The sequence below is a fragment of the Musa acuminata genome, chromosome BXJ2-5, assembly GCF_036884655.1.
Source record: "Musa acuminata AAA Group cultivar baxijiao chromosome BXJ2-5, Cavendish_Baxijiao_AAA, whole genome shotgun sequence".
Classification (NCBI taxonomy): domain Eukaryota; kingdom Viridiplantae; phylum Streptophyta; class Magnoliopsida; order Zingiberales; family Musaceae; genus Musa; species Musa acuminata.
In genome coordinates, this window is record NC_088342.1 from 39,487,481 (window position 1) to 39,512,717 (window position 25,237).

Below are 25,237 nucleotides of genomic sequence, written 5' to 3' on the forward strand. Positions count from 1 at the left end.
ATCGAGGTCGATTCTTCTTGCTTCAAGTAATGTATTTATTGATTTCATGGAGCCATCTATATATCTATGTCTGCTATGATCGTAGTGTGGATTAACTCGGTTCACGTTCATTGCATGCGTCTCTCCTGGTGGAGGATGGCGGCTTTTATGGTCGGCCGAGACGTGGAGCGGAGCGCGGAGACAGATGCCTCCACGTTAACTGATACTTCACCATTTGGTGGCATTACGAAGCTGGAAGTTATCCTCCCGGTACTCGGCAAACCATCCCTCCTCCCTCTGCAATCTGCCTTCTTCTACATGTATGGCTTCTCACTTCTTGTCTACTCGCGTTTGTGTATTAATTAGCTTCTGCTCAACAATGTTTCTTGGTTTATAGTGAGAGAGAGAGAGAGAGAGAGAGAGAGAGAGAGAGAGAGCATACATTATTAAAACTGAACCATCACTACCAACATTTGGAACGGAACGACTTCGGGAATGGCTTCTTCCCAAGCAACGAGGCCGGCCTGGACCGAGCTGCCACCGGAGCTCATCAAGATGGTCTCCGACAAGATGATCGACATCTCCGATTACGTCCGCCTTCGTGCCGTCTGCAAGTCGTGGCGGTCTGCGGCGCCGCCATCGAGCTTCGCTCAACGCATACCGTGGCTGCTGCTTCCTTACGACCCCGACAGTGGCTCTCGCTCGTTCTTCAGCCTCTCCACCCACCAAATCTACAGCCTCAGCTCGCCGCAACTCCGAGGACGAGTCACCTACGGGTCTTCCCATGGTTGGCTCCTCACGATGGACCGATCCTTCTCCGTCTCCCTCCTCAACCCGATCACCAACGCCTTCGTCCGCCTCCCCGCCATAACTCGCCTCCCCGACTTCACCACCTTCCACTTCGAACGCCACGAGGACGGCGAGTACATCTACCGCAGGCACGTCGGCGTCAGCGGGAAGGTCAACTACGACATGATACAGCATATACTGCTCTGCTCCGCCTTCGCTGCGCCGGGCGAAGGCGCCGGCGACTGCATCGTGACCGTCACCAGCTACTTGTCGCCGCGGTTCCTGTGCTGCCGGTGGGCGGACGAGGCGTGGACGTTGGTCGACTCCACGTTGACCTGCGGCATCGACTCCCTCACCATGTACCGTGACAAGCTGTACCTCGTCGGGATCGATGGGAGCGTGGTGGTCTGCGCCATGGACCCTCGTCTGCGGGCTGAGCTCGTCCCCTCGCTGCGGGTGCCCGGGGACTTCCATTACTGCTCCTTCGGAGTGGTGGGAGGGGAGCTGCTGCTGGCGACGAACTACATGCGGCGGGTGGAGGAGGGCGGTGGGATTGGGGAGAAGGCGAGCATGGATTTCTTCAAGCTGGACTTGGATGGGCGGAGGATGAGGTGGGCGAAGCTGGAGGACGACAGCGAGTGCCCGCTGTTGCTGACGGAAAACCAGGTTGCGTCGGCCGCGATCGAGTGCGAGGGAAGGTACGCTTGCTTTCGTGCAGTTCGCGGCGAGGTGGACGAGCTGCATCACAGGACGGAGGTGGTGCAGATGGAGGAAGGGAGATGCAGGTTGTTGCCTTGCCACTGGGTGACGACGACGGACGCGTTGGGACCGGCTTGGTTTACACCAACTCTAAGTTAGAGATTAATATTATTAATAATAATAATAATAATAATAATAATATTATTATTATTATTATATATGTATATGCATATATATGATACTTGTAGAAGCAATTATTAAGAGCTATTAGTGGATATACATGAATGGAAAATTCTCATCTTGTTTAGTTGTGCTCTTTTATCTTTAGAAAAAAATTAACTTGTTGATGTGTTAGAACTCGAAATCTAGAAGTAGAACTCCATTAATATCAGTATGCCTAGAAGTGATATTTCGACAAAGAAGATGAATCGAGTGCAAGAGAAGCTTAAAAAACACTACTAATACCCATCACCAGCCTCATGAATTGAGAGATCACAGAGGATTCTAAGATGACCTTTGTGTATTGCTTGATATGTATTTAATAATCTGGTTTAGTTAATATTGCAAGAATCTTGTGTTCTTTTAGATGCATATGTACAGGAGGGACTCCTATAAGTGTAATAATCCATGATGGGGTTGACTAAGATGCCAATCTACAGAAGCTGAGATTGTAGTTTATAGACAGACAGCAGTGCTCTTGGTTTTCATCTGTTCTTTTAGCTTTTGATTTATTTGATTGAATGAATGAATCTATTGGCTTCTCTCAGTGTTCTGCTCAAGTTTTCCTATGTAACAATTCCGACCTCTCAGGTTTCCTATGTAATAAATCCTAATTGCCAAAGGCAAAAGATTCAATGCAGACATCATAAACATGGTAACATTATACATTTTGGTGTTCTTCAATTCTATGTTTTTGTAACTACATAGTTTTGTGTTCCTAGATGGTATTTTTGATGATATGGGTCTGCCTAATTCCAGCTTCCAACTGGAACTGTGTTGATCCTATTGGCTCTTTTTTGTGGAAGATGTTCTTTGAGAAACTTAGTTCTAACCTCTCAAGAACTATGTTTGATGCTTGCTGAAGATTTCAGAGCATACTGGATGGTGTTCATAGTAACTCTATTTCCTGAAAGAAAACACAAATATTTTATATTGATGCCAATGCATCCACCATTTCAATCTTTAAGTTATCTGTCTGTAAGATTTAAAGAATTTGGGAAAATGGGAAAAGCAGCAAACAAAATGAGGAGGGAGAAAGATGTACATTTAGACTTGCATGGCACAGTATGCAGATGAAGTTAGGGAGTTGCTGAAGGAGGAGAATACCTCTCTCTGTATGCATACAACTGTGGATCAAAAGGAATGGAGAAGGGTATTGATGACATCATGATGGTAACATTTTAAGTGCAGCTTATAGACAAATTATGTTGAGCTCAAGAAGTGAAAGTCACTAAAACCTCTCTCAACCTTGAGGCATTTTTTGGACTTGGTTGTCTTTCTAAAGGGGATTATAAAAAGAGGGGAATGATGGAATGTTTCAAGTATAGTGACATACTATGAATCCCTTCCCTACAAGCTTTCTAAGAGGGATCATAAGATGTATGATCCATCCCAACTCCATTTCTGTGTTCCTTGGAACAGTTAGAGATGGTAGGAGATTATGAAACTAGTAGTCAGTTCAATAAAAATTGTTCCAAATATATATGCATTAGTCAAATCTAGTGCACAAGTTTCATAATTTCTACATTATCCTACATCATGATGTACGAGAATAGAAGCTAGGAACACAAATTTCATCTGCAGTAAATGAAATGACTCCTTCTAGGGCAACATTGCAGAAACAAGGCCTTTACTTGGATCAAGATATGGAACTGAGAGGAAAAGAATAGGGATTTAGAGGGTTTATACTGTGATCCGATCTAGACCATGTCGCTGATAAGACGAACGTGATTCTGGCGCTGCCTTTCTACGAACATCTTCGATGCACCTTCCACAGTCTTTCGCCATGTCTACGAGAGCAAAAGGACATGAACGATTGATTAGCGGAGGAACTTTTTAGCAGATTATTTATAAGAAATTAAAGAGAATATTCAGCAGAAAGCTAGAAAATTACATTTACGTCCTTAATTTGCAGGGGTTATAATGTAATTTTTCATATATATATATACATATACATATATATATATATACATATACATATATATATATATATATATATATATATATATATACATACATACATATACGTATATATATATATATACATATACATACATATATACATATATATATATACATACATACATATACATATATATATATATATATATATATATATATATATATATATATATATATATATATATATCTAGGGCAAATATAAAATGCATGGGGATGCAAACGGCCGGCGCTTCACCTTTTCGAGGGCGGCGGCGAGAAAGAGCGCGATACCGGAGGCGCCGCCATCCTCCGACCGTCGGATCCCCATCCTACGGAGCAGGGACGCGGGCCTGCGGTTGGAGATGGGAAGGAGGGACTTCCACTCCCCCAACCCGCCGCTGCTCCTCCTCCTCCTCCTCCTCGTCGCCCTGATCGCCTCGTCGCTGGGGGAGGAGAGTTCCCGAGCGGAGAGGGCCGAGACGGCGCGCCGGGACTTCTTCCGGACGACGATCGGCCCGCGGAGGAGGTGGGCGGGGGCGCGCGCCGGGGGATCGGCGTCGATCTCGGCGAACTTGCGGAGGAGCTCGTCGGACGACGCCTTGCTCACGTGCTGCACCTTCGCCGCTTCCATCTCTGATTTCTCTTTCAGGTTTCGCGAATCAAGCAAAGAGGGACAAAAGGAGGGAGAGAGATCAGCGAGCAGGAGAGGGCAAGAGAGTGTGTACACGGTGTTTAATGCGGCGGGGAAGGGGGGAGGAGGAAGCGCGAGGTGACCGTTACAGGAGCGTGTGCTCCTGTGGCGGAGACAGTGGTGTTGATTGTAGTTATTAGACTGGAGGAATATAGCCGTTGGGCTCGGCGGGGCTCCACTCGTGTGTCGAATCGTAGCGTAATTTCCCTTGGCTCGAAAGGCTGTTTCGTGGACAGACTTACGTAGCGATCAGTGAGGGGCCAGTGGAGGGTACGGGGTGACGACTCATTTCGGTTTGGTCAAATTTAGAACCGGAACCGAAGGAAACGAGTTGGTTCAGATGATTCTATCGAATTTAGATCCGAAATCGAACCCGTTTAAGACTATTTTGATTCTGACAACAAAAATCATCGATTTAATTTCGATTCCAATTTGAATCATTAATTTGGATTTGAATAATTGATTTTAACTTATAAACTTATATATTTTTTATTTGTTCGTATTTAACCGATTTGAAATCGTCAATTCCTGATTCTAATTTTTTTTGGAGCCGAAATCGAATCATGTAGCCATTGAACTGCAAACCTGATTTGACTCTAATTATTCGGTTTTGATTTGAACCAAACCATGTAGAGGGATGTGGTGTGGCACTCATCTGCCTGTCACTAGTTAATTTGGGATCTAAGTTATGACATCATGACAGATTTTGATCCTAAAATCTTAGAATATCTTAATAAGATTAGATTCAACCAACCCAAATATGTATTATCCATATGGGAAGTATATGTATTATCATCACAATTATATCCTTCTCATTTACTAGAAATAATGCCCTCTTATTTAAAAACCGTGCTCCTGGCTCAGGATATGGTGTCTCACCTAGTGAAGTAATAATACAAGATCCATAAGGAATACATGTTACATAAAGTTGCAGAGAGAGAAATGAGAACTAATCTTAGGAGGAAGGTGGATTCACAATTAGACCAACGAGCCACAGGACAATGGAACCAACAGCCCAACAGAAGAGCAGGAAGACAACCACACCAGCCAAGATGGTAGGCAGTGGAGGGCCATCTCCAACATTTGAGCTGCTATCAACTTTCTCATTGGCAGTAGGTTCTGTATTAGAACTATCTGAAGCAAACACTATTGCCACCCGGCGGTTCAAATCAAAGTTTGGAGCATTTCCCGGTCTGGAGAGTGAAAAGCCTTGTTATTATGTGTTATAGTTGGTGAAGAGGTAATGTTTCTATAGAAAGTACTACTGATATGTACATGAAAATGAGTATCATTTGGTCTAGAAAAATGTTCTCTTTATTGAACCTAAAAGTTCTGCTAGCAAAGTGTGTAGCAAGCTAATAAACAACCATCTGCCTGTATTACCGACAGAAAATACTACAACTAAATGCATGTTTCCATTAGGCTAAAGTTCATCTAAGGATCAATGCTCAAAGAAAGAGATGTTATGGAATCCTCTAATCATCGTCACATCCTGACATGTATAAAAAATATATGCTGACCTGTACCAACCAATGTTGACAAGAATGGGATTGGATCGAAAATTGTTTTAGGATACAAGTAGATTTGGATTGTCAACTGTAAGATATTTTAAAAAGATATTTACAAGAATGAAAAATACATATTTATCCAGATATATATGAATATGAGCAAGGAAAAGATGCATGAACATCCTGTATACTTTGATCCCTATGCAAATCTATTCCCTTTGCCACTCGGTGTTGAAAGAATATGCTAGATGTGCTCAATTAGGTAAAAGTTTTGAGGCAGATTGAGCTATTTTGAAATTTGATGGCAGTTTTCATAAAATTACAATGTGAATGGTTGATCAAACTTGATGGTTTCACCTCTAAAAAGGTGTAAACAAATCTGCCTATAGATGCCATAAGTGCTGGATTCTCATCTCCTCTTCTCCTCGCTTCTATTCTTCTCTTCTTCAATTGAACATTGCTCATGCAGCTAATCTAAGATCCTATTGAAAGCACCTACTGGGTAGGATCCAATGCAGGTGATGGTTCTCATGCAAGTATTCCGAGGCTCTGTTTAAAGTACCTATTAGATGGGATGAAATATAAAGGGATGTCGATCTTACAAAATCCAGCAGCTTTCCTGTTTCCCTTTCTCTCTCGAGATTGGACACAGCAGCAAGCAACAAGCAGCAAAATCTAGTGGCACTATGCTCCCGTCCATCTCTTCCCCCCCTCCTACCTCTACAACACGAGAGGGTTTGGACTGGGCAATCTATGATTCGAGTAGCACAATCCACCAAAGGATCATCCGATCCTTCAAGATCTAGATTTTCTCATAATATCCAGGTTAGAAAGATTAATTTTGATATGGGCCATATGGTCAAGTTCGAATAAGATTATTTTTTATCCAGATCATAAAATCGAAATCGTGGATTATACGACCCTAACAACACTAGTGTTATCCAAGAATGTTAAACTGAACAAACAGGAGTTTGTTTCATTTAAATCTTAAAGTTTAGATATAGGAGTTTAAATCACATGTTTCTTAAAGTTTAGATAAAGGAGTTTGTTTACTTTACTTTTTCTTATATAATATGTGCACTTCTAAATATTCCTTTTCTATTCAAAGCTTGTTGCGGACTTTCATAAGAGCCACTGGCTTATCTCTCCATCAAATCAAATTAGCCTCGAACCGGAGCCATCGGCTTCTCTAGTGTTTTGGAGGCCTTAAGACTTACTTCTAGAAGGAATAGAATGAGATGCTCTTAGGACAGAAATTGGATCACTCAGAAGCTGTTTGTTTACTCGATTAATCTTACTTATACTAGGATTACTAACAGAATGCCTTAGGAGTGTTATGAATAATTTTTGTGTACACATGATTTCTCCATGCAAATAAATGCATAGATGTCGAGACATAATACCTCATAATGGTAAATGTCAGATAAAGTATTAAAAAATACACAACAACAGAAAGAAAAAACTAAGTACATTTAAAAAATGTTGAATAATGACAGAAGAAACATTTGACATGTATGATGTATCATAGGGCACAGAGAAAGGCAAGTGAAGGTGCTATTGGGTCAATTACAAGGGTCAAAAAACCTACTAGCTAAAAGAACATATGTAACATGGAGCAAAGTCTTTAGAAACAGTTTATTAATAGACTATTCATGCCATTCATACCAGTTCTTCTTTTAATGTGAAACTATCGGAATTTCCACAGTATCTGTTAATGACTGTGGTACTACCCGAAATGGCATGAAATGGGTGGGTACATACCGGTCTGGTCGATGATCAGTACGCCGACCAGCCGGTTTCAGGTTGTACACAAAAAGCAGGGGCTGTCTCGCCCGGTACGTCCCCTATATCGCCTGATATGGTCGAAACTCAGCCATTATCAACCGGAATCAATCGGTAATGGTCTGATTTTCATTGTACCGGTTCAATTGGGTCAAATCAAGGGTGGACCCCTGGTTTCCCTCTTTTAAGACCCCCCTCCCTCCGCTCTCACTCCCCCTCACTCACACTCTTCCTCCTTGTCTGTCTCACTCACTCTTTCTCACTGTCTTTCTCCATTAAGCATCCTAATAGGTGATTAGAGCTCATCAAAACTTCGAAAGATTCAATTGGAGGGATTCAAATATGAGATCTGATAGACATTCTCTTCAATTAAAGGTGTTTATGTTCTTTCCACATTTTAATTATCATTTGACACAATTAGATACTTAATACTTAAAATTATGAATAATTAAGATTGATTAGTGTATTTTTCTTAATATTACGCTCAAATACATCCATTATCATACTTTCAAGCCAAAGTCAGGATTAATTTTAACTAATACAACAAATTAATAGTGATTAGTGTCTTTCTAGTCATTATTCTTATTGAAATAAAAATATCATTAAATTAGGATAAAAAATCTTATTTTTTAAATTATTTTCTAGCTATTTTTTTTACAAAATCGGTCCATATCGATATATCTGACATACCAATCTCCACGAGAACCAGCACCACAGGTTGGCACGAGACAGGGTCCTTGCTACCTTTAACCTTAAACCTAAAGCTTGAAGTATGCAAATCCATTGACTTTCTAGAAAAAATATATATAAAATATTTTTTTTTTCTCTCTAGGAAGGAAGTCAACGGTGGAAGTGCTGAAATGAATAGGGGAGGGAGGGGAAAATGGGATTTTCACGGTATGGGTAAGGAATTTAGTTGCCATGAGAAAAATCTCCCAAGGCAAAAAAGAATATAACAAACACCTCGAAAGGGTCATGTTCTTGCGAAGTTAGAAGTTCACAATCATCGGAACACTAAAAAGGGCCTAAACAAGCTCTGTATCAGTAAAAACCCTCATAAAATGGGCTTTATTTGCTGCATCTCCATGCGAATCAAGTGCCCACGCCATACGAATCACAAGAGACAAGAGAAAAGGAAAAAGTAGGGTTAAATAGAACAAGAAATAGGATAATGTAGTGACCAATCAGTCCCAGGACGAGAAGCAATCGAATCAAGAACCCCGTCTCGGGGATCTACGCACGCGGAGCGTAGAAACGAGATGAGAATCTACCTGAAACCGAGGCGAGCGGGGCGGGCGGCGGCGCGAGGAACGGGACGGGAAAGCGACGCGCCGAAGATTTTGGTCTGGCGAACATGGCATCTGATTGGGAGGGCAAAAGCGATGGAAGAGACGACGGTGATAGCCATGGAGAGACGGAGTCGGGGGAGTGATACGAGTAGGAGACGACAGGAGCGTGGAGTGACGCCACAATAAAATAAATTAATATGAAATAAAGTAAAGAATATAAATTTATTACTGTTATTAATATAGTGTCGTTTAATATTACTATTACTATTATAAATAATAAGGAAAGCATGAGAAGATAAATTAATCTTAAAATTATAAATATATATTATAAAAATAATATTTTTTTGATAAAATAATAACACAATTATAATATTGTAATTTCAGAATAAATTGATCAAAGACAAAACAAAATAAAAATTTTAACCTTGAATTAGTCGAAAATAGGTCTCTTAATTACTAAAAATTGAAAAGTTTGTTAATTATATATTTTCAAAGCTTCATAAAAATATTAATATTTTTAAATAAATATATATATGTGTTACACTTTTGTTGAATGAAGACATACTATTGTTTGTATAGAACTCAAAAACAGTGTAACTTTATTAAAAAAAATAATATAACTCAAACATTAAAAATTTGTTTATATTCTTAAAATCTTGAAGATGATAATGTAAATACTATAATTTTTTTTATAGTCCAATAGTAAAATTTTAAAGATAATAATATAAATACTTTTAGAAATAAGATAGAAATGAAAATGATTTAGAACTTAGATTAGGATAATATTGATATTATTTAGACTATGATGGATAATAAGTTTAGGAACTTAATAAAAGAGATTCTTGATAAAATTAAAGGTAGAAGTGTAAACTTAAAAGATTGTCAATGTTGGTGCAAGGAAGTTCAAAAAAAATTTACTAAAAGATAATATTTTAAAGATCAACAAAATTATAAAAATGAGAAATTTTTTAAAATATATAAAGAATTAAAAAGATAAAAATAGGTAATATGATAAGGTATAAAGCTTATTACATTTTTATAATAAATTGAATACTAAAAATAGTGAAAAAGATATATGTCAAATTGTTAAAGCGAAAAAGAAAGTGTAAGAACTTAGGTAGTATTACATATGTCAAAGGTGAAGATCATAGAATACTTATTAATGATAATAAGATTAAGAAAAGATAAAATATTTCTTATAAATTATTTAATAAATATTTCATACGAGACTTAGATTTAATGATAAATAATTATGATATATTTAATAATTATATATTTATTTATAAAATTAGAGCTAACGAAAATAGCTAAAGGCTGAGTAAATATTTTAAAGAATATAAAAATAGCTAAAGAGTGTGGGGCTTGATGGTATCCTAGTGAGATATAAAAAAGTTTAGGGATAAGATTATGAAATTATCTAACAAAATTATGAAATTATGAAATTTCATACGAGACTCATTCTTGGTTAACTAACTTATTTAACAAAATTATGAAATTCAGAAAAAAAAAAAAAAAAAAAAAAACCTAATGAACGAAGAAAGAGTTTTTTAGTATTAATTTAGAAAAATAAGAATAACATATAAAATTATTTAAATTATAGAAAAATTAAAATCATTAGTCATATTATGAAAGTTTGAAAAAAAGTTATTGAAAGTAGGCAAAGGTTTAAAGCAAATATTTTTAATAATTAATTTGATTTTATGGTAGGAAGATCAATCATAGAAGCATTGTATTCATCAAGACAACTAATGAAAAAGTATAGAAAGATAAAAAAAGATTTATATATAATTTTTATTTACTTAGAGAAAGTTTATTATAGGATTCCTATAAACTTACTATGGTGGGTTTTAGAAAAAAAAAAAAAAAGACAGTATCTACTAATTATATTAATGTTATTAAAGATATATATGATAATATAGTTACTAGTTTTATAACTATAGGGAATATGCCTAATAAATTTTTTATTAATATAGGATTACATTAAGGAACTGTATTAAGTCCTGACCTTGTTATGTTGATAATGGATAAATTTACTAGCCACATATATTATAAGCCTCTGTAATTATTATTTATTGATGATATAATTTTAATTGATAAGAATCTAAGTAGAATTAATGATAAACTTGACTTATGGAGAAGCCTTATAAACTAAATATTTTAGATTGAGTAAGATTAAAACTGATTATATAAAATATAATTTTAGTGATTCTAGAAATAGATATAAGAATATAATTAAATTAGATAGACGAGAAGTCTTTTAAGTTAAAATCTTAGATATCTTGGATCAATTATTTATAAATGAAGAGATTATTTATAAATTAAAAATAAGATGATTAAAATGAAGAGGGGCTTTAGGAGTTGTGTGATCATTAGAAACATTTGATATTAAAAGAAAAATTTTATAAGATAATTGTGAGTCCAATAACACTTTTATGGATTTTGAGTGTTGGGCAATGTATAAATAATATATATAAAAAGTTTGTATTAGAAATTTTGAGATGGATATATGATGTTACTAGGAAAGATAAGAAAAAAAATAATTTTATTTGTAAACAACTAGATATCATTTTGATATAGAATAAGATGAGAACAAATTATTTAAGATAATATGAATATTTGTTTAGGAGATCTCTGAATATTATAGTTAAAATAGATAAAATAATTAATATTAGTGTTGCGAGTAAAGATAAAGGAAGACCTAAAAAGATTTTAATAAAAATTATAAATAAAAATTTAGGTACTTTAAGCTTAACTAAATATATGACCTTTTTATATATCTCAACGACAATAAAAAATCAACGTAGCCAATCCCAAATAATTAAAACTTACGATTTTGTTATTGTTATTATATTATTAAAACCTTAAAAAGGAATTTTATAGTATTATTCAAGTGACTTTTGTCCCAAAGGGATAATTTCATATTAAATTAGATAAAATTGTAACATAATATAATTTTATAATTTTAAAGGATTATGATAAATATAAAAAATATTTTAAAGGCTTAAAAATAGAAAAAATGATCATTAAAACATTTGTAAGTTATTTATAAGGTTTCTTCATAGTTTAATTATTATTTATAAGGGACCTCTTTATAATTAAAAGATTTATTTGTGCCAAACGTATCTTCCTAATCCTTAACAAAATTGACATCGGATCTATATCTTAAAAGCCAAATACGAAGATTTTCATCCTTGGATTGATTATCAATTCACCAATCTTTCTTGGTCCAAGAGGAACATTAACTCTCTCATAAAAGATATTAAATCTAGATTTAGAAAAATTATTGATAATATATAGATTGATCCTTAGATTAATAACCTTTCTCTCACTTTCTAGCCTGTCATGATAAATACGGGGGATATAACATCTTGTTCTTGTATTTTTGATCTTTTGAACTCTAATGGTTGGATTCTCTGGAGTTGTTGTTTTATTATTTTCTAGTTGATTGAATTACGAGGTTTTACGTTTCTAGGCTTCCTAGTGATGATATATGATTTATGAATATAATAGTCCCAACCCTTTTGACTCTCTCTTCAAGTGACGCCTATCAATTCATCAAAGCTAAATTTAAGGATAAGGATTGACAAAGATGAGATTTCGTACCTTTCGATTTCGCGCAAGGTAGAACTTGTTAGAGAAATCTTGTTGGAATGATCTCCCAATCTCTTTATCTCTCTGCACACATCCACAAACATCCAATTGAAAGCGAAAGCTGCAACATCTGACATCTATTTGAAAACCTCTTATGCCTACATCTTCCTTAGCTGCCCTTCCTATCTCATTTTGGACATCAGAATAAAACTGGGATCAGAATCAGATTCAAGCACTTTGATTCTCGGCCTTCGCTGGCTAAAGGTGAAGGGTATTCAAAATCTATTTCTCAGTCTTCTTTTCTATTCTCATTGGGCTCAATAGGAACGAGGCCAAGTTTTGCAACCGTTGTACCACTAGTCCTTGTGCTTTAAATATTTAGAGCTTTAGCTCTCATGAATAAAACCATGGAACCATATTTACTGCCTGAGGGGATAAGCTTCATGAATCCTCATAATTCCTCTTCTCGGGAAGGGTGTTCTGTCTTTACATTAAAATGTGATGAATCCTTTCTTTCACCCGACTCTCCTGCAGGTATCGGCTTCGCCTTCTTTTCTCCTAGCAATACTTTGATGGCAGCTGGCTATTGTTGTCTGCCAAACTCACAACCTATCCATGGTGGAAGCACTCAAGACTGCTGAAGCACATAAATGAAGGAGCTTTCGGCTCCAAACTAATGCACAGGCCATTGTTCAGATGGTCAATGGCTCCCAGCAACCATTGACCATGGCAGCTGCAAGCCATCATTTCTGACATAAGACTCTTTTTGACTAACTGTAGTATGTCCTGTATCTATAAATGGCTCCCAGAAAACACTATCATGATAAGTCTCCAATTCTCCACTTTTGAAACTGATCATTGTTCTGCCAATAACATGATATCTCTACAAACTTCCAAGGTGATTTATGCCCACTCAAAATTGCGATGACGTTCTTAATTGGTGGAAGGAATCCCTGGGTGGATTAGCTGTGAAGAGACATGATGATGATGATGATCATTTCAGTGGTACTCTCTTCTACCCTGACATGATATTTTCCTAAGACATCAAAATGCAGGGAACTTGGGCAATCTGTAATCAGGATGCCAATCAAGATGGGACTCTCGTATGTATCTTTCTCGATGGCTGTAAAGAGATCTTTAAGTAGTTTTGCTCTTTTGAGTTCTTAGATAATAATAATAATAACATCAACTGAAAGTTAAGGATGGAGCTTTTTATGTAAACACATCTCTCTCACACAGATCAAAATCTGTGCTCTTGACATTCTTCTCTGTCTCCATGAAGCTTGGAGGTGTCTTCATATGGATAGTGGCCTGCAGTCTTATGAAGGTGTCTTCAGTAGTGAACGGAAAAATTCTTGATGACAATGTTTCAGCAACGGTGGCTAACAACAACTCAGATCCTTCACCCGATTGCAGAGGAATTGCTCACACCACCAACCACTGCTTCAGTATATTTCTTTAACATGGACGTTGAATGGTTTATAGTTCATGGAGTAATGGAGGATTACAGACTGTTGGCTTAGTTGCGGGTGGTACTGCTCAGTTAAAATCTCATCCAAGATTCCATGATATTGTTAGGGTATGTGATCATCTTCCAAAGACAGGAAGCATGCACTTTCTTGTCTGATGACAAGAAATGGATGCAGTGATGGCACTATAACATGTGTTACTCTTATTCTATGAGTGAACCTAACACAAGGTAGAAACACTTCTCCATTCAAGCTCAAATCTGAAGCAGTGAAATGGCCTAAGTTTCTGATGCATGTTTCATGAGCACAAGCAGGGCTTCGCAAGTTGGCGGTGAAGCCATGACTGACCATATCAATCATCTGTGTGATATGTGATCCTTCCACTCTTTGGAATTGCTGTTGTGAGGGGAGCAGCTCAACTGGGCTTCCTGCCACAATCACCATTGTATCAGTTTGTGCTGCTGATACAATTCACTCCACCTGCTATGAGCATAGGTAGGACATGAACTGAATCTAATGGAACCAGTCAGGCATGAACTGAATCACACATCTTTGTTCACATGCATTGGAAACATCCCAGTGAAAGCTAATCCAGAACCAGTCAGACATGAACTGAATCACACATGCAGTACAATGGATCTCATCTTTACCTTGACACTCCTCTTTCGGTCTAAACTGTCATAGAAAATAATATCTCGATTCTCAAACTTTCTGAAGAAAATCTTGATTTGGCCTCTCGTATATTGCCACAGCAATTCACAGTTATGGAGTTCTTGTAGCATTCAAACCCAAAGAACTCTTGTTTGAGCTAAAAAATGTTATGGCTTTCACTATCAAGACTAGTGTTTCCTGCCTGCAACATCTTCCTGCTCTTTGACCTGCTCTTCACATCTTCTTCCTTCTCATCGATGAAGGAGAAGAATCTCTGCAGGCTGCACCCAGATTTTGAGCTTCCATGGTCGGAAGAGTCACTTTCCTCCAAGGGGTAGTGGCGAATGTACTGGTGCACCATGATCGCAAAGTATACGAACATTGCAACAGTACATGTCATTCCACATATCAGAAACAATCCCCAGAAGCTATTAAGTTGGAGGCGGTCAGACTCAAGCTCGCTCGTTTGGGAGCTGCACAAACTTCTTCCGGTAAGCCACTTGTCATGAATTCTTTGGAGATCGCCATTTTCTGATAGTGTAAGGATATTAGTGGACAAATCCACAGCTAAAGGGGAGTCCCTGGGGAATGCCTGGGTTGAGATGATAGGCATCAGCTAAGAGTCATACAAACTGAAGTGGCAGAGAGTTGCTAAGAGCCATTAGGAAAGAAAATACTGCACAAAACTTGGACAAACATGATAAATGATCACCCAGGATTAAGGCAAGCATATTTATTTCTTGTGTCATTAGGAGAATAGGGTGCAGTTGTGCATCTAATAATGTATTCAGCATAATTATCATGACATGCATTTGAGAAGCCCAAAGAACAAAAGATTGTCTTGCATACATGTAAACTGAAACTAGTGTGCTTCACCTTCAGCCTTCAGCTGTGCCACAGAAATTTTCTTGGAAGCCATGGAGACAATAAAACCATTTTTTTCTTTGATTCAGCTAGAACTGCTAAAATTGACATGTTGAATCTAAAGGTCAATTCATGCAAGACAATATTTGATTCTTGCATCAGCCAAAGTTCTCCAACTAGCGAAAAGGAAGGGAAAAAAAAAACCCAAAAAGGCCACAATACTTAAACAAATTCCAAATTGCAGAAAACCAATGAATAGTGATGTCCTTGTTGTGCTAACAGAAGTTATATAACATTTATAATAATTTTTTTGCACAAAAATTAGCATTTTTATCGAAAAGGATGATAGATGCCAATCAACTAGTTTATGAGATAATAACTAGTATGGATCCTACGAACTGAATATAGTAATCCAGCAATCAAAATATCACGAACCAGTAGGAATCAAGATCTAAGTACACAAAAAGTATATTGAGCAAGTTTGTTATATAAGATAGATGTACTTATGTTTCCAAGAGAAAAGTTTTTTGCAATCTGCTTGCTTCCTGTCAGCACTTCAATGGGATTCTAATATCCATATTATAGAAGTCAAGATTTAACTGTTTATACTTACAAATTGTTCACAACACAGTACCAGGAGAAAAAAAAAAGTAATTTGTTGCCCTTTTAGCATTAAAGCTTTGTGTCTCACATAAATCTTCATCTTCATCTAAGTGTTGATCACTAATCTTTCTTTGACAATATGTGCATGAGCCTAATAGCCTAGGCATATAAGATTCACCACTAATTTAACAGGGGTTTTAAAGCAAAACTTTCACAAATGTGAATGATAATTCATGAAAGTTTTGAATCAGTATCAGGAACTAACTTATATGTTGCCCAAATGGATCATGCATATGTGTTCCCTACAAACTTTGCTTTCGATGTACCACATGACATTCATAAACTATGAGCAGCGGAAATTAATATCACAAGCACTTCAAAACCAAGAGAGAGCACAACAAAAAGAGATATCTATGAAACTTGACATCTGAAGATACTTACAAATCCCCAGCCATTTTTGGTAAATTCTGAGCCTACTATGGCAAACTCGCATTGGATTGAGAGAAATAGTTCGATATAGGGGCGTTCATCCACCACAGCGGCAACACCTCCTTTTTTGGGGCCTAGCTCAAGGGCTCTAACATAATCATTTGGGGTACCAAGTGCTTTCAATCTGGATCTTGAAATGCCAAGCTCCTCAACAAGATAGTTCTCAGTAAATGAGCCAACTTGAAACCCGATAGGCTCATTACTAGCAATTAAACTGTCAATGCTTTTTACAGGTGATGATAGTTGTTGCACAGTGAGAATTGACGTCAGACTAGCTGTGTAACTGGATTGAAGAATTAAAACCAGAAAAAGCCATATTATCAGAACTACGCGCCCCAGAGTACTCATAGTATTTTCTCCTGTGAAGAGAAAGACAACATTAATCTATGAAGTCACAAATATATCTTTTGGCTTATAAAAGTAACTTAAAAGTGAGTAGACTTCACTCACTATGAGCGAAAAACAGTGTCGAGAAGCTGAACCTGCAAAGACATTGAAGATCACATCAATTAACAGTTAGATTCAATTGCCCTGCTAGAACCAATGATTGTTAAACTGGACTTAGAATGAATTTCTTGTCATAATGTTTCAGCTCCACATAACACAGTAAGTTCATATGCACATTAACAGACTCGATTGAAACAAATTGTACATTGTAACTGCAAATGTTGATGGATACCAAAAGACAAGAATGACCAAGAGAATTATCCAATTAATCATACAGTTCGAAATGGCTATTAAAAAACAAAAAAGGCCCACTTCGTTAGATATAACAAACAATAAAATCGACAGCCACAATTTCACCATTTGCAAAATAAGATGTATAACATGTCACAATGTCCACTTCTTAGGAGTTACCTTGCACATCCTATAGTTAGTGCACTACATCTAGCAAACAAACCAATAACTACTTTACTGAATCATGTCATTAATCAAGCATCATCTAGGGTAATTTCTTTGACTATTCTGCAGAATTCATTACAAATGATCTTAGAAGATTAAGTTTGTACACTGAGTTAATTAGCTAGTATTCTTTACATAACAACAAACCTTTTGGCATAAAGAAAATAAAGATAGTCTAACGACCAATCGTTGTTATGCTACCAATGATAGCAATGTACATATTTGCTGGTACATGTATTTCAGACAATTCTTTTGTAATCATGCAACATGATAACTGATATATTACCAAGTTTGCTCAGCCTTTGATAGTACTCTGTATGACATATAGGGCAGCACCATATGAATATTATGCTAAGAAATATACTTCCAAGTTCAATATGCTAAATATTTGATAACTCATAATACATGTACTAGTATATTCCTAAAAGACCATTGACTAATCTGATGAGATGATTACTGCATAAGCCTTTGGGTGACAAAGATTAAAAATCCAGTGGTGACATGAATACAAAAATCTTCCACAAAATAAACAACCAAATGGCCAGATAGTTTCACTTGATGATCGATGCAGCAGGATGTGTAAAGAAAAAGTTAAGACAGCTGTGATTGCAGTTTCTTGTCTAAACTCACCAAAAGACTGTAACTAGCTGTTTTTTTGGAGGCCCACGGAATTCATCGTTGATCCTGTGCTCAAGGATCCAAACGGCTATTCCTATTATGAGTAAGGATAACCCAGTGACACACCACATCGCCACTGTGAATGGCTGCAAGAAAGCCCAAGCATCTGAGTTGAGCTTTTCTATAGGAGCCAATATGACAAGCCCCGATTCGATATATGGCTGGGTAAAATCAACAATCTTTGTTCGATTTGTAACTATGGCTATATCGCCTATAGCAGCATCAAAGTCCTACAACAGGCGAAGTTACAGGATCAGTAATCACAAAATTCAAACTCTGCAGGAAATTCACATTAAGTTACCAAATTATTTTCTGCTTAATACTTACACCTGACGCAACCATCTCAGCAAGCATAGCATAATTGGGATTCTCATGGCCATTTCCAAAAGGTATGAACTTGTATGGGACAGGGTATGGAAGCAAGTTTATGGCAGCAGTAAAGACATCTATGCAGTATCCCTTCACGCCATCGTTATCTGGCTCTACTGAAACAAATTCCCGGTAACTTACTCTGTTAGGAACAACAATTCTTAACTCTTTCCCATTATTAGGGAAAACCCAACCACGAGGCTTTGTTATCACCTCCCCAGGCCAAATGACACTATACAGTTGTTGATTTGCACTGGAACTATTTGCTAGATTCATATACAGTTCTTCAGGTGACATAATTGACAATCCAGAGTAGTTTGTCCAGTAACCGATTGTTCGCCATCCAGTTCCTAGCATATTGAGGATATCATAAGCAGGGTGAATGAGGTTTGCTTCAGAGTCGAACTGGACTTTCCCAGTAACACCATCAAAATTCACATTATGAATCTTGTTCAGCAAAATCTGGCCCCCATCAAACACACTCATTGCTTCGAGGTGTAAATTCCTTCCCTCAGCATCATGCAGATTTGAGAAATTTGAAAATGAAATCGATCCACCATCATTGAAAAAGGCATCCAATGCATGAGAAACCAGCCACACGGTGTCATAAGCATATAGACCATAAGAGTTAAGATGGAAGTTCTCAGTTGTGCCGTTCTTGGTCAACTGGCTCCATCTTGAAGTTAGAGTGCTCTTGAGTTTTGAATCTACAGTGTGCTGTCGCAATACAAGAACTCCTTGCATTGTGTCCAAAATTGCTGTATCCAGTGGAGTTGAAGAATCTAAAATTGAAGAAAGCCAATCTGTTGCTATCCAAACATACCCATTTGACACCATACCTAGATATCTTGCTGTGGCGAAAACTTCAATACCGATGCTTGGATTCACATGTACGACAATAATCCGTGAAGCCATCAGCACAACTTTAACCAACAAATCCATGATGTCACCCCTTGTAGCCCCGGGTTGCAATGCAGCCTTGTAGGATATCTGGTAGCGCTTCTCTGAAAGCTTATCACCTAGAGAATTTATTCCATTTCTACCATAATCATCATCAACGAATATGGCTATCACCTGGCTCCACTGGTAATAGTCAACTAGTTCAGCTACAGCAGCCATTTGAAAGAGATCGCTATGGGTTGTTCGGACAAAAAAGGGATATTGCAGTGAAGAAAGTGTAGGATCTGTCGCAGCAAAGGAAAGAAGAGGGACTTGCAGATCGTTTGCAACATGTGAAATGACATGTGCAATTACGGAAGATTGCGGACCAATGATTGCGACAATGTCTGTCTCCATGAACTGCAATGCTGTGTGAGGAATTAGTAACAAATAATAAGTTCATTTTGTTATAATAGATGAAGGCTTTTCACAAAATAGAAACTTAGTGTGGTGGTACCTTGAACAATACCAATGAAACTGTTGCAATTGGAGTCTTGCATTTCAACAACCAGCTTCGTGCCTTGGAGAACACTTGGGTCTGCATTGACATCGCTCACTGCAGCATCAATGGCAACCTTGGCAACTCTTCCAATGGTGGAATTGTGGGAAAAAAGAGCTCCAATGTGCACTGTAGGAGGTCTTATAGCAGAGACATTCCTACCGAGGTCACTCCGAAGGAGACTAAAACAGAGTGCCAAAAATAGAAGCAAAACATGCTTCATGGTAGGATCTATAATTAAGGATCCTAGATTGTTCGTTGATTTCAGAATTGCATCATAGTCTCCGAAACAAAACCAAAACCGCTAGCATCATTACCAGGACCAAACCAATAATAACCTTCTCACGTATCAGTGTAACCAGGAGGCTGAAGAACATAAACCATGATTAACAAATATGCAAAGCGTCACTAGAAAGTAAGAAAATGAAGAAACAAGAAAGAGTAAGAGCCAATTATGATCATAAAGAAAGGTCAAAAAAGAAATATTAGAAAAGAAAAGCAAACGAAAGACCAAGAAACGGAAACTACCAAGAGCTATCTCTCTCTAGCAAGAGAAGTGAGAAGCACAGAATATTATGCTAGCTAAACCCTAGACCTAACTAGAGAAAAGGTACTTGAAATAGAAGGAGTCCAATAGGACTGGTACGCCGGAGGAAAACAGAAGAAATTATCTGTAGGAGTTCCCTGAAACAGGAAAATGAAAAGGAATTAGACAATTCAGATGCCTTGAGCTGTGAAATCTATGCTGTTAGCCAAGAAGAGGAAGTGAGGGAACAATAGCTGAACAAGGAAAAGGGGAAAAAGGGGGTCAGCACAAAATTACGAAGCACAAAGGAACAGGTGAAGATGGAACCAGGAGCTCATATGTCCTACTGAACTCTGCACAGGAGGGAATTAATGGTGACAGGGACTGGCAACAACTATCACAAAATGTAAGAAGAATATCGACAAACACATAAAGGGCACCAAATAGAGTATGGACTGTTCCACTTGCTGCTTGTCCTGGTGAAGCTGAAACTGAATGCACAGTAAGAGGAGAACAGTTCTCGGACCGACAGACACCTACTTTCACCGTATTTGCTGTTGGTCACCATGAGTAACTCGATTTCAAGGTTGGAAGAGCTGCCTTGTGTTCTTTGATTGTTAATGGATGAGGATCCAGTGGCAGCTGATCTGATATTTGATAAGATGTCGCAGAATTCCCGTGTTGTGTGGGAGAGAAGGCCCGCACAACCTGCATCATATCAATTCAGGGTCATCTTCTCTCAACAGGCAAATCACTGCATGAAGTTGATAGCCAACTGTCCCAAGTTGTCCCACATATCCTATGGCTCACCTTCTTCTTCTTCTTCTTCTTCTTCTTCTTCTGCATGACATCCTCCCCCTCGACATTATTGTCTTCGATGCTGATGGGTCCTTTTACTTGCAGATTAGAGCTTAAAAGGTGGAATCTTTGGACAATCTGTGGAATCAGGATGGTACAAAAATATCGCGTAAAATATATCATTTTATATTATAAAAAAAACAAAAACAATATGATATCAAATGGTATGATTAGGAAATCATGGAGAGAAGAAAAGGCCAAAACGACAATTAAACACCAGATGAGTGCTATTGGATATTTGTCATTTGATCGACCCATATGTCATGTTAGCATTCGAGGTGAGAGGAAGATGATGCCAACACAAGCTTTTAGATGGTTACGGAGGCGACGTCGAAGGCGAGGGGCGGAGACGACATGGGCCGAGGCCGAAGCAACGCCGGAGGCGAAGCGTGGAGATGACCATATTGGGGCCGCGATCGATGGGGCGAATGACAGAAATTATTTGATCTTTTAGAAAATAATGAATGAAATAAGTTAGGAGCTCTCTAAAAATAATAATTAAATTAAATTAAATTTCTTTTGAGAATTTATCCAAATCAATTTATATCCTATTTATGAGTTTAAATTTTTTTAGATGCAATGATGGTGATAAAAAAATTAAGAAAAATGAGAAAATTACAAATTATATCTTATCCACGTAATTTTTGAGTGACACCTCGGAAATTACTTGTTATTTTTATTTATTTTTAACCTTCAGAGCTTTAAATGTAATCATTCTTGTTGCACGACTTTGATGCCGACTTGAGTTACGAAAGAGGGGATTATATCGACGTGACGTCATCGTCGAATACACGTAGATAAATGTGGAGGCCACGTCGATGTTTCCCATGTTTCGGTGTTTGCTGTGTGGTTCCGAGCAGCTCAGCTTGTCATAAGGAAACCACCGGTCGAAGTCGAAGTTGACTCGTGTCTCTGGCCGACGGGAAGGCGGTCGCGGAATCCTCGCCCCGCCTTCCTCCCCCGCGGATCCATAGCTCGCTTCCGGAACGAGGTCTCTTTCCAACTAGTCTCCGGCGACCCTGAATGACCCTAATTGCATCTAAGCCCTGTTCTTTGGAACCCTAATCTCGTGCCTCATGACCTTCGGCTTCCCGTTGTTCAACTCAGATTCCTGTTCTGGTATCGAATCCCTTATGCTGGTATCTTCTAGTTTAAGATTATTGGTGGCAGGAAGTTGAATCTAAGTCGCTCAATTTGTTGCATGATTGTCAGACATTGCCACTGGATGCTAGCCGCAAAAGATCCATTCTTATAGAGTTGGTATAAAAGAAAGGTAACTTCTTTCACCTCAAATTCCATTTTTGATTTGGATCGGTAGATAAGTGCGGAATTGTCTCTTAACATCATATGAGTATCTTTGAATATAGTTGTTCTTTGACAAGTTGTTGATGAACTATAGATCACTGTCCAATAAGACTTTTATCCCACTCTGCTGGTTGTTCTCTGCTTCCTAATAGATTAGTAAAGTAAATTGAACTTTGAGGAATTAAAAGGAGTATACAGAGCAACAATATACACTACTGGCAACTACTTGTTGAAGGAAAAACGGAGACAATATGCAAAGAAAGGAGCTAAAGATAAAATTTTGGTCTTTGTATTAATATCTTCCAACAAAGTAATAAAGGCTACTTAGTCTATATTTGGAGTTCCCTTGTATCGTAAGTAGTTCTCTCCTGCTTCAGTGAAGCCTTTTTGTGGTTTTTTGTTTGTGTTTTGTTATCTAAAAATGGTTTACCTACACATATAATTACAGAGATTGTAATTGTACATGGTACCTTATTGAGATTGACATATTGCAAATATTCGAGTAGATAGATTGTTTGCGAAAAGCAAGGTCCACCATACCACGGTGGACCGCTCGGTACGAGCAGTACATACCGATCCAATAGGGGACCAGTATAAGCAATACATATCAGTCTATCGGTACCTTACCATACCGTGTGTTAGTACATTGGTACATACCACACTGATGACTAATCGGTATATCGGTATGGATCGATAAGACGAGCCATGGCCAAAAGAGTGGCATATCATGTATGTATTGGCAGAAACCACAAAATTTTTCTTGTACCCTATGTTGTCTTATACTTCATTATCATCTTTACTCGCCAGTCACTGTCTTTCTCTTGTCATGGCCAGTGAGACTTCTTTGCCCCACTTTGCATTATCTGTTTATCATAGTCTCTACTCTATATTCTTATGCTCATCCATCATAGTGGTGAATACATTGTGATGTTTGATTGAAAATGATTCCCTTTTGCATTTGATTCAGTGAGATATGCCTTTGATGTTTGCCCATGTCTTAAATATGTATTTCAAGTACTAATTCAAATCCTATGTTTAGTTTCTCTTCTACTCTTTTTACCTTGAATTTGTACCGATACTTATTGGTTGACAATCTTTTTCGTGCAAAGAAGTCATGTCACAAAGGAGTGTATGAGATTTACTAAGGATAAGAGTCCCTTGTGTAATTGATCCTTCTGTCTATTTGTACTGTTGACCTGAAAAATAAATATGAGCTATATTAGCTTGTTATGCTGATTCAACTCCTTCCCTTTCCTAGTGATGTCACATCTCTCAAAAGTAAGCCTTATGTGCCAGCAAGAGTCCATGTGTCTAGGAATAATCTGATGGCTGGTCATTAATGGGAAGCCTACAAGCTTGTAAGACCTACCTTCCTAGAATCTTGGAAATTCAAAGGTCATTATCACCAGCCTAATGGGTACTTCTCGGCCTCTGTTTGCACAAAATAGAAGCTACTACCTTTATATCAGCAGGAGTACATAAGTTTGTTATGCATGATTTGTCATTGTACCATCATATTTCGTAGTTGTGCAGTTTATATATTTATGTTGCCATTTATGATCTTCAGGTGTCTGCTGGTAGAACGACAACCGGTTTCAGGTGTATCACATGGATCATTAGTGTCTGCAGTATCTGTTCTTCCAGTTGAACTTATCACTACCAAGCCTCAGCTCTGCGCATGATCCTTGTTGCTGATATAAAGGTCACAAGGAGGCATTTAAATTCTTGACATCTTAGATTAGCTGAGGTGAATAATTAAGATGACGTAAGGTCACTGTTTTTTCCTCCAGGGCTTCATTTTTTGCCATTTGATGACATGTCTATAGAGTTCACTGTTTCCTTCTTATTCCATTAATAGTCTGTATCAAGAAGAGATAGAGGATACTAAATCTTGTATTTGTTAGTCCTATGTCAATCTTTATTTGTTAGCAATGATCATGGATGGGATCAAATAAAGAACAGCAATGATGACACTTATCATCTCCTCTAAACCATAAAGTGGGTTTTATGTGATTATCACACTATAAATGTAAATTTTCTCTTGGCATTTAGGATGTGCCATTATAGCTCGCACTACCTATAGAATTTGAATAATTGGAAGACAGCAAGGTTGATGTGGAAGATGGGAGTGCTTTTCTTGAGCACCTTCGTGTACCTTCTGTGGTAGAACAGTATCAGCAATTGACCAATGATTCTATTCTGGTTCAGAACATAACACTACTTCTGAGTAGGGCACTGTAGAATGATTGAAAACCTTCTTTATGGTTTCCAATGATTAATGACATGATCAGACCTCTTGGCACAGTGCCAAGAAACCCTAAAACCTAAACTGTGTTGACACCTTTATCCATGTTTTCTGAAGTGCTTTTGAAGTATTTCAACTCTTCATTTTTTTTGTTTCTTGCTTGTCTTAATTGCCTTGTAATACATGTGAATACTAAGCATACATCCTACCTCACATAGTGAATTTATGAGTGATCAATTGCGTGCACTCATCTCAAAGTTTCTCAAAGTGGGATGGATGTAGAACACACATTGAAATGAGTGCTACTATGTGGTAAAGAAGGATCTGAACCTACTCAAAACACTTTTGGTA

The 25,237-nt window shown here is 37.7% G+C and overlaps 3 protein-coding genes and 1 long non-coding RNA gene across 9 annotated transcripts; 2 read left to right on the forward strand and 2 right to left on the reverse strand.

Moving 5' to 3' along the window:
* Positions 1-401: 401 nt before the first annotated feature.
* On the reverse strand, positions 402-4,429 carry LOC103985772 (uncharacterized). 3 transcript variants are annotated; one of them, XM_065109398.1, is made up of 3 exons: positions 3,884-4,429; positions 3,376-3,476; positions 402-1,600 (listed from the first exon to the last, which is right to left on the reverse strand). In XM_065109398.1, the coding sequence occupies exons 1-2, from the start codon at positions 4,256-4,258 to the stop codon at positions 3,387-3,389; spliced, it is 465 nt and encodes a 154-aa protein (XP_064965470.1). In that variant the 5' UTR covers positions 4,259-4,429; the 3' UTR covers positions 402-1,600; positions 3,376-3,386. The 3 variants fall into 3 exon arrangements, with proteins under 3 accessions (XP_064965470.1, XP_064965469.1, XP_064965467.1); XM_065109397.1 differs by having other exon boundaries at positions 402-1,617; XM_065109395.1 differs by lacking the exon at positions 402-1,600 and having other exon boundaries at positions 3,145-3,476; positions 3,884-4,428.
* On the forward strand, positions 475-1,735 carry LOC135612759 (F-box protein At2g26160-like). Its single transcript, XM_065109394.1, has one exon. It carries the CDS (start codon positions 475-477, stop codon positions 1,624-1,626), a length of 1,152 nt encoding a protein of 383 aa, XP_064965466.1. The 3' UTR covers positions 1,627-1,735.
* A 704-nt stretch (positions 4,430-5,133) lies between the features above and the next one.
* LOC103985770 (glutamate receptor 3.1) lies at positions 5,134-21,748 on the reverse strand. Of its 4 annotated transcripts, none has more exons than XM_018825689.2 (9): positions 21,657-21,748; positions 21,289-21,414; positions 19,911-21,186; positions 18,473-19,821; positions 18,098-18,375; positions 17,015-17,046; positions 16,517-16,923; positions 12,501-15,200; positions 5,134-5,511 (listed from the first exon to the last, which is right to left on the reverse strand). In XM_018825689.2, the coding sequence occupies exons 3-8, from the start codon at positions 20,173-20,175 to the stop codon at positions 14,766-14,768; spliced, it is 2,766 nt and encodes a 921-aa protein (XP_018681234.2). In that variant the 5' UTR covers positions 20,176-21,186; positions 21,289-21,414; positions 21,657-21,748; the 3' UTR covers positions 5,134-5,511; positions 12,501-14,765. The 4 variants fall into 4 exon arrangements, with proteins under 4 accessions (XP_018681234.2, XP_009401867.2, XP_018681236.2 ...); XM_009403592.3 differs by having other exon boundaries at positions 19,911-20,318; positions 21,019-21,186; positions 21,289-21,741; XM_018825691.2 differs by having other exon boundaries at positions 19,911-20,318; positions 20,481-21,186; positions 21,289-21,741.
* Positions 21,749-22,187: 439 nt separating this feature from the next.
* Positions 22,188-24,579, forward strand: LOC135611790 (uncharacterized). Its single transcript, XR_010486662.1, has 3 exons — positions 22,188-22,455; positions 22,549-22,609; positions 24,209-24,579. It is a non-coding gene; the product is annotated as an uncharacterized LOC135611790 (long non-coding RNA).
* The last annotated feature ends 658 nt before the right edge of the window (positions 24,580-25,237 follow it).